Source organism: Gymnoscopelus microlampas, assembly GCF_963454915.1.
Source record: "Gymnoscopelus microlampas genome assembly, chromosome: 5".
Taxonomy (NCBI): domain Eukaryota; kingdom Metazoa; phylum Chordata; class Actinopteri; order Myctophiformes; family Myctophidae; genus Gymnoscopelus; species Gymnoscopelus microlampas.
Genome location: NC_139942.1, coordinates 10,648,095 through 10,658,094, shown reverse-complemented (window position 1 = coordinate 10,658,094; position 10,000 = coordinate 10,648,095). Strand labels below are relative to the sequence as shown.

At 38.4% G+C, this 10,000-nt stretch overlaps 1 protein-coding gene across 1 annotated transcript; it reads left to right on the top strand.

Annotated features, from left to right (window-relative positions):
- The first annotated feature begins 4,173 nt into the window (after positions 1-4,173).
- LOC311044771 (butyrophilin subfamily 2 member A2-like) lies at positions 4,174-9,622 on the top strand. Its single transcript, XM_084056551.1, has 3 exons — positions 4,174-4,277; positions 5,080-5,106; positions 9,111-9,622. The coding sequence occupies exons 2-3, from the start codon at positions 5,085-5,087 to the stop codon at positions 9,437-9,439; spliced, it is 351 nt and encodes a 116-aa protein (XP_083912677.1). The 5' UTR covers positions 4,174-4,277; positions 5,080-5,084; the 3' UTR covers positions 9,440-9,622.
- The last annotated feature ends 378 nt before the right edge of the window (positions 9,623-10,000 follow it).

Here is a 10,000-nt window from a genome sequence, read left to right as displayed (position 1 = left end):
TGTGGATTCGTCTATAGGTGCCTGGGCCGGACCGCTACGCCAGCGGTCCAGGCCACAATACAGATAATTTGAGGTAAAATATTTGTGTTGTGTTTTGCTATCAGGTGTGTATGTGCTCGCAGCCAGCAGTGGACCAGACCTGATGGACCCGGCCCTGCTGAGACCTGATAGACTGGACAAGTCCCTCTACTGCCCTCCCCAGGACCTGGTCTGTACTGTTTAATATCATACACCCACTCATAATGATCACTGTTTTAGCACACTAATATTTCAACCATTTAACATGCTTATTATATCGTTGTTGTCGGGCAGAAACCTCTTATCGTCCATTATCTTAACTTGATCTTTACTACAGCGTCACACAAAACGCGTTGTGAGCTTGTAGATCTGCTACTTTTGATGCTTTTGAATGTGAATCCTGAAAAGTAACAGTTTTGGACATAATGATGAAGTTTCCACCCGACAGAAACATAGAAACCATGTAAGGTCACACAGTGATTCACAAAGACAAAACAGTTGGTATAGTAGAACACTTTTAAAAAGTAGGTGGAAGACAACTTAAAACATAATGAACCCTTTATACTTAGTCGACCGCTGTCCCCCAGGACTTCCCCTGTACACCACATCTCTTTGCCCAAGCTATAGCCCATCTAGAAGTTCACAACGAGACGCATCGCGACACGTAACAAGCTTTGTGAGCCTATAGATCTTATATAGATTGTAGATCATGAGTTTTATAGATTGTTGTGAGCTTATAGATCAGCAACTGTTCGCGCCTCCCAGAATAAGCTCTATGCACAGCAGCCATTTTGGAGAGAAATTGGGCCTCTTCCTTACTTCCTTCACAGGTGTTACCCAATGATACTTAATGAAGGCTCTGTTCCATTCTGGTCAAACAGAGTCAGGGTGCTGATATTGTTGCATGTTGGCTCACTGGAAACACTCTGCTACACCAGTGGGTCTCAAAGTGTGGTCCAGGGACCCTCATGGTTCCAAGTTGAGGGGGTTCCAAAATTAAAAGGTGCGTACGGTAACTCTGAGAGTTTAGTATCATTGGTAAAACCTGTGAATGAAGTAAGGAACACGCCCCCCTCATCTACACTGAGTCAAAGATTGTTAATTTAGCAAGATACGCAATCTCCGGTTTACTTCCCGTTTCTGCGTGACGTAGGTGGACGCCTTTTTAGGAGACAGGAAGCAAGTTGGAGTCTATTAATTCCAATGGAAGAGTGAACGTGAACACAGCTTCTGAACCAGTCCTTAGCTCCATGGTTACTGAACTAAATATTGTACCCAATCATCACAAGCCACACAATATGTAAAAGATTTTCATACTAAAATGGCTTTTTTTAGAGACACAAATTAGGAGAAAATCTACTTTGTTATCGACCTTTCTCTATCCCAGCAACACACTCTCGCGAGATTTGGGAAGATATCTGAAGAGTCCATCTGCATCTGACATAGAGGGCTCTGTCTGTCCCTTATATTCTATTGTATTATCATATTAGATATTAGATTTTAACTATGCTCTGTAAGCATAAGATATGTTCTAGAAGGGGGGGAAGATAACCATGCCTACTTAGGAGACCAAGACCGGGACATTTTTTATATTTGAACCAGAGTAGAAGTGAAAGTATTGAAAATTGGAAATACTCCACTAAAATAAAAGTACCTAAAAGAAAGTACAGACTTGAGTAAATGCACTTAGTTACTTTACACCAGTGCATTTGTGAACACATGGATTTAAAAGTTCTCAGTTACCACTAGGACTGTCACGATTACAACATTTTAGTTGAGTATTAATTATCACACAAAAAAATGAGATTTTTACAATTTAATTGTGTTTTTCAACAGTGGAACATATGAATAAAAATGTCATTTCTGTTTCCTTTTTAGGCTTCATAATCACACATTGCTCAGGACAGATATGACTTAAATATTCAAGACATTACTGACATATTTAATTATTTTATACTTTCAAAATGTTTTTATATTTGAAAATGCATGAACATTTTTCAACATGGAAACGATTAGGACGATTATGCAAAAAATAATTGCGATTAGACAATTATATCATAATTTTGACAGGCCTATAGTCACCACGACAGTCATTTTTTATAAGATTAAAGAGAATTAGAATGGGTCAAAAATAACACATATTTCAATATTATATATTGTTTAAAGCAAACATTTTTTACTCAAATCTTTGAGTAAAAAATACCACCTCTTGAGATGGGGGTCCGTGGCCAAATAGATATCATTTTGGGGGTCCTTGAAATGAAAAAGTGTGAGAACCACTGATTATAGCAACATAAGTTTTTTACGAAAAACTGTTAGGATTTAGAAGACATTTTGTAGAATTGCCAGAAGCAAATATTTGAGTTACAAATGTTTGCTTTAAAAATATACATATTCAAATATTTACACACATTTTCACGACAAAAACAATAAATAGCAGATCTACAAGCTCATAGCGCGGCACAGACTGCCATGCTATGAGCTATGAGCTTGTATATCTGCTATTTTCTTCCACCACTGCAAGTATTACTGACTATCATCTCCTTTAGAATGCATAGAGGCACCACATGTATACCAGAAAGCCACTAGATGGCACTGTAACACAACTTCTCTTGTTGTAAAACCCCAGAACTCTCAGTGCGTCTCTGGTCCAAACTCCATGAGCCAGGACCTCACAGGGTTGTCGGTACGACTCCCCCCGGCCTACATGCCTTCCATCCAGAGGGGCTTTGAGGAGCTGAACCAGGAGCAGATGGAGCGCCTCCTACAGGAGATCAGAACCATCAAGAGCAGCCACAGGAGAGACAATGTGAGTTACACCCATAGACTGTAAAATAATATGGACGAAGGGAACAGTGAGGTCACCCATTGGTTTCTACAGACACGTTTTCAAGACACTTTTTCATATCATTTTTGGGGGTCCTTAACATGGAAAAGTTGGAGCTCCCCTGATATAGCAACATACTGTTAGGATTTAGAAAACATGTCTAGATTATGTATTGGCTCGCGGACCCCCGTCTCAAAATGAACCGAAGGCCTGCTGCAGGCGTGACAATGCAGGCGGTCTGCAGTTCAACACTACTGTTAGGAACATCTTCACTCTCCATTTAAATGGAAGAAGTTACAGTAAAAACGTGGTATTCACTCATATCTTTCATGACACTGTGACACAAGAGATATGTCAGGGGTTTGTAAGCAGAGGATTCTTGGTTCAAGACCTCCCTTTGACCATTTACAATCTCCATCTAAAGTCTATAAAGTTAAGTTTATCATTCTCACTTTTGTCTTTCATGTCTCTGTGGCACAAGAGGTATAAGTAGATTAGTTGAAGGCTTTTGGTTCAAAACCCAAAAGTACAATATTTGCCTCTGAGATGAAGTATTTAGTATAGAAAGAAAATGGCATAGGCCTACTCAGGTTAAGTACAAGTTTTGGCTGTGAGCCTTCCTCAGAGCATTCATATCACATAGATTCAACTCACTTCATACACAAGGTCAGAGTTCACCTACAGCTGAAATCTCAAGTCAATCACCAGGATCCAATCACTTGTATGCAAGAACACAGGCAATTACAGGCAATTTGAGGCATATATCATAGAGTAACATAAAGTAACACATCAAAGATAGTCTTAAGAAGCGTTTTTAAGCTATAATCGGGTGTCATAGTGTTGAGTGTGTATATCCACTGCATTTCTCTCTGGGACAGTTTCATTAGAATATCCCCCCTCTCATAGGCATCACGATGTTCTCAATCCAACAGAATTTTAATGAAGAGGGTGAACCATGAACCATAATGTTTTGCAATTGCATAATCATAATATATATAATATTTCCTGTACGGATCACAGTTTTATGCTATGATATTGTTTGTTTGAGGGGTCGTTTAGTTTGTCCTACGTATGCTAGACCACAGGGACATAACAACATGTAAATCACATTATGTCGATTTGCAGTTGATTAATTCACGAATAGGAATGTTCCTTGTGTGTGGGGATGATTGAATGATTTCTTGTCTGTCGTGTTGAAACTGGAATCTCCACATAAATCATAATTATCACCTTTTACTGCTCTAACGATGGAGCAGTGGACTTAAACCCTCATGACTTGACTACTTGGAAGTTAATGATTAACTAGGGATAAGAATCTAACCTTAATACTCTCACTTGTGTTCACGCTGGTTAGTTGTATAGGAGTCAGTAATGTGTGAGGATTTGTATGAATTAGTTTTTCAAGTCTAAAGCGTATGCCAAGCAGTGAAAGGTAAGAGATTCGCTTAACATTTTTCAACCTTTAATGATGAAGAAATGTGTCTGCAGAACCACTGTAGGTTTCAGGGTTTGTGAGCAGGAAACAACAGTCTGTATGAACTGTTGGTTACTTGTGACCAGTGGTGGAAAAAGTACTAAAATGTTTTACTTAAGTAAAAGTGTCAATACTGCAGTGTAGAAATACTCTGTTACAAGTCAAAAGTCCTGTTATCAAAATGTACTTGAGTAAAAGTACAAAAGTATTGGCATCAAAATATACTTAAAGTACCAAAAGTAAAAGTACTCATTGTCCTTAATGTCCGATTTTACAAGTTCAAAATGTATGAAAATCTATTGAAAATAGCAGATCTACAAGCTCACAATGCGTCGCATCGCGATGCATTGCAAGCTTGTAGATCGGCTATTCAAATGCCCAAAATATATATGTAGGGCTGAAGGTGTTAATGTATGTTTTGTGATATTAATTTAAATCTGCAAAGTAACTAGTAACTAAAGCCGTCAAGTAATTCTAGTGGATTAAAAGTACAATATTTGCCTCTGAGATGTTGTGGAGTAGAAGAAAAAGTACTGGAAATTGGAAATACTCTAGTAAATTAAAAATAACTCAAAATTGTACTTAAGTACAGTACTTGAGTAAATGTACTTAGTTACTTTACACCACTGCTTGTGACCAAATGCAAAGAAAGTAATCTCCATTCTCATGAAGAAGATTGCAGCTCACAAATCACAAACTATGTACAGATAAATGTGATGAATGTTAGGTGTGGTAATTTGGTTATTTCTCTTCTATACAGGAGACATGGCAGCGGCCAGAGGTCATGGTGACAATAAACCTGATTCTGATTCTGATTCTGGTAGGTCACAACATAGTTTTAGACAAGAAAAATAATCTGTGTCATTTTTAGATTTCTTTGGCTATTCAAAAATAGCAGATATACAAGCTCACAGTGCGGCACCGAGTGCCGCGCTGTGAACTTGTAGATCTGCTATTTTTTGGAAAAATCGTGGGTCATTCAATTTTTATATTTTTAAAGTGAACATTTGTAACTCAAATCTTTGCTTCTGGGCTTTCTACAAAATGTCTTCTAAATCTTAACAGTTTTTTGGGGAAAAGAACGTATGTTAGAGTTCTCAAATTCTACCCCAACCCGACCGGGCCCGACCCGACCCGATATTTTCGGGCCGAGCCGGGCCTCAAAAGTATGCTAATTAGTAGAGGCCCTAGGAGGGGTCCACGCGCACCCTCTTATTTTTTTTTTTAGTTTAGATTTTTGGCATCCATAGGACCTCTAATATAGGGATTTTGATGATCCCAAGAAAAAAAGTGGTCCAAAGTGTGTTTCCAATGTTTTATTACCCCCATGAGGGACCTGCAGGATTGCTGTCTTTCGGAGACTGTGGCACGCTCAAATTTAGACGTAGCCCAAAGATAGAGATACCATTTGATTCTAGACAACCTCAGGTTTCCAATGGGACCAACCTTGTCATGCTACCTTGTCGGTAAGGGGGCTAAATACCTAATGATTCAAAGTTAGACAACATTTTGTCGAGGGAAAAACGGCCATCACAATTTTCCAAATGGTCCCCTGAGCTGTCACCTCGATATAAGTGAATTGAAATGGGTTACCTGTATACCTACATTCCTCCCCTGTATAGAAATGCCACATTTATGCCAATCTCATGCAGTTTTGGGCAAGAATCATGCAGTTTATTGCATGCAGTACAAATATGTAATTTCCGCCTATTGTAAAAAGGAGACCACTTTACTGTATCTATAGCTGTATGAGACCACTGTACTGTATATATAGCTGCATGAGACCACTGTACTGTATCTATAGCTGCATGAGACCACTGTCTGCATCTATAGAGACCACAGTACTGTATCTAGACCACTGTACTGTATATATAGCTGCATGGGACCACTGTACTGTATCTATAGCTGCATGAGACCACTGTCTGCATCTATAGAGACCACAGTACTGTATCTAGACCACTGTACTGTATATATAGCTGCATGGGACCACTGTACTGGCTCTATAGCTGCATGAGACCACTGTACTGTATCTATAGCTGCATGACAGAACAGAAAAAAAAAATCTTATTTTTTTCCCCCCTCAGGTTTTTTCGGGCTTTCGGGCCTAACATGATGGTAATAGTCGGGTTCGGGCCGAGCCTTGGGCCGGCCCAGTCGGGCCCAGTTAGGGCCGAGCCTTCATTTTCAGGCCCGTTGAGAACTCTAACGTATGTTTCTATAATATCGGTGGTTCTCAAACTTTTTTCATGTCAAGGACCCCTCAAAATTATGTATTTGGCCTCTGACCCTCATCTGAAAATATTTGGTTCCAGGGACCCCCAGAAGCAAAGATATTAGTTAACAATGTATATATTCAAAGATTTGCATATATATACTCTGTGCCGCGCTATGAGCTTGTAGATCTGCTATTTTTGAATAGCCAAAGAAATCTTAAAATGACACAGATATGTTCCCTTCCCGGTCTAAAATGAGCAGTTCACCCAAAAAATGACTTATTTTCTATCAATTGCACACCCTATGAAGCCTTGAATCCATGGATTATTTTTTGTTTTTGTTGCATTCCTAAGCTAATAATTTGATTCCCGTCCCCTACCGGCTAATGTATCCGGTAGGAGACACAAAGTAGATTGTTTGTGTCTCCTACCGGAAATACACACAGTCATCAAATTGTTTTAGGAATGCCACAAAAACAAAAATAAATCCATGAAATCAAGGCTTCATGGGGTGTGTAATTGATAGAAAATAAGTAATTTTTTGGGTGAACTCCTCCTTTAATGGGTTAAGATGCTGCTTGGCAATTAGACAAATAAACACAATGACTGTATATTGTTGTATGAAAAATATGCTTTGGGTTAACAGATTAAAGATGGTATTTGGCAGAGGTCAAATATAATAAATAAGAAAACACTGAGTTAACCCATTAAGACCGGGAACGCATCTTTGTAACCACTTTATCCATATTTTATACATTGGCTATTCAAAAATTAGCAAATAATACAAGCTCATAGCGTGGCACCGAGTGCAGCTTGTAGATCTGCTATTTTTGAAACATCGTGAAAATTGGTGCAAATCTTTGAATATATATATTTTTAAAGCGAACATTTTTAACTCAAATCTTTGCTTCCATGGGGGGTCCCTGGAACAACATATTTTGAGATGGGGGTCCGCGGCAAAATACATGTCATTTTGGGGGCCCTTGACATGAAAAGGTTTGAGAACCACTGATTAGAGCAACATACGCTTTTTCAACAAAAATAAAATGGATTTAGAAAACATTTGTAGAATCATCAGAAGCAAAGATTTGAGTTACAAATGTTCGCTTTAGAAAATATATATTCAAAGATTTGCACATTTTCAAAGATTTGCACAAATGTGCATACTTTTTCAAAAAATAAATCAGATCTACAAGCTCATAGCTCAAAAGCTTGTAGATCTGCTATTTTTGAATAGCCAAAGTATATATAAGATAATGATTAAAGTGGTTAAAATCTAAAATGACATATGCTTTGACAGATGTCTTAATGGGTTAAAGCTCCCATAACAAGTGTATTATAAGGGCAACGTTTTGACCATGTAGGTCTTCATTAGGCAAATGGATTAAATGAACACCCTAACGCATAGATATTCAACTGGCGGCCCGCGGGCCACGTGCGGCCCGCGAGGAGCTTCCTTGTGGCCCCTGGCCATATTCCAAAAAAAAAAAAAAAAATTATTATTTATTTTAACTTTGATTTATGTTATCAAAGTTAAAACAGTACAAATGATTTATCCTTCATTAGTTCTTGAAAGGCCATCTTTCATTGGAACTTAACTTAGAACCTTAAATAGAACCAAATTAGACCGAATTAGACCCGAAAAAAGGTTTATATCGGTCAAATAGAACCGAATTAGACCCGAATTAGACCGAATTAGACCGAATTAGACCCGAATTAGACCCGAATTAGACCCGAAAAATTTCGCGCGCGTGCGCTTTGCGCACGCGCGCAAATTGTGTGGCCCCCAACTCCAAATTATTTTACAGTTGTGGCCCCCTGCCTAATCTAGTTGAATACCCCTGCCCTAACGTCCACTAATATATCCTCCCTGTTGAGTCAGAAACCTTGTATCTCTATACTTTTTGTTTTTTTGTAAAATCAATGCCTTACTTCATCATACTACAGTGTCACACAAAGGTAGCGAAAAAAATGCTGATCTACAAGCTCACAACGTGAACTTGTAGATCTGTTTGCAATTTCTTTGTTAAGAGTAGAGTGTTTACAGTACATGTGTATAAAGTATTAACAAGAGCTTGTGACTGAATAATAACTACTTGGACATACAAGGTTTCTGTCAGACAGTGAGGATATGAGAAGGTGCTGAACTCCATTAGTAACTATAACATAACTTGGTTCAAGTCATAAAGACCAAGACAGAAGTTTATCAGATGTTCTTATCATTTCAGTCCTATTCAGTGTTTAATTAGCTAAAGCAAAACTCTGCCTTGATCATAATTATGTTTATGTTCCTTGTAGCAAAGAGCTGCTTTGACTTTATAACCTTTTGGAAATGAATTATTGAAGATATAGAAGGCAAACTGTGTGTGTGTGTGTGTGTGTGTGTGTGTGTGTGTGTGTGTGTGTGTGTGTGTGTGTGTGTGTGTGTGTGTGTGTGTGTGTGTGTGTGTGTGTGTGTGTGTGTGTGTGTGTGTCAGTGTAAAGTGTTGGTTACATCACTTTATGTCTTCTTAATTATGGTTATGTTTAAATTAACAGTAATTATTTCTTCACTAACTGTGTCTTTTCTTCACTCCAGGTGTCTTTAAACTCGTCACTAGAGGCTATGCTTGGGGTTATGAAGGTGATACCATCCTCCCCTGTCACCTCTCTCCTGAGACCAGCGCGTCTTCCATGACAATCAGGTGGTTTAAGGAGTCAGAGTGTATTTACCTTTATAAGAATGGTCAGGTGATAGAGGGGAGGGGCTACGAGGGCAGATTGACCCTGAACATCCAGGATCTGCAGAAAGGCGATGTGTCTCTGACACTGAGAGACTACAGAGATACAGATGATGGGGTTTACATCTGTCAGGTCAAACATGGAGAACAGGAGGAGGAGATTGCTGTGGGATTATCAAGTAAGTAACCTACTGTCACTGTGCATTATTAACTGTGATATTGTAGATGTCAGGTGGAAACCTTGTATGTCCAACACTGTTACTTTTCAGGAAATGAAAAAAAAAGAACATGACTGTGTTCTAAAGGATCTAATGTAGTTATTATTTAGTCACAAGATATTGTTAATACTATTCATCAAATATTTCTAAACCCCAAAACTTAACCACTTCCACAATTTTTTAAACTTGCAAAAATAGCCGATCTACAAGCTCACAACACGTCACGGTGAGACATGTTGTGAGCTTGTAGATCGGCTATTTTTGCAATTGTTGTGTGACATTATAGTATGATGCAGTAAGGCATTCGGTTACGAAATAACAAACAAACATAAAAGTTAAAATACGGAGATACAAGGTTTCTGCCCGACATCAACGATATGTATATATAATTATGTAATCATGTTTATCTCTCCATGTATAAATTACACTGTGCTCTCATATAATGGCTATAAGTGTTTACTGTAATCTAAGTCTTCATTATTTAGATATTTTTAGATTATTTCGATAGCATAGATTCAGCTCAGAATGTA

Coding starts and splice junctions, on each gene's coding strand:
- LOC311044771 (XM_084056551.1), top strand. CDS start 5,085: ATGGCAGCGGCCAGAGGTCATG. Junction 5,107..9,110: donor GGCAGCGGCCAGAGGTCATG/GTGACAATAAAC, acceptor TCTTCACTCCAG/GTGTCTTTAAACTCGTCACT.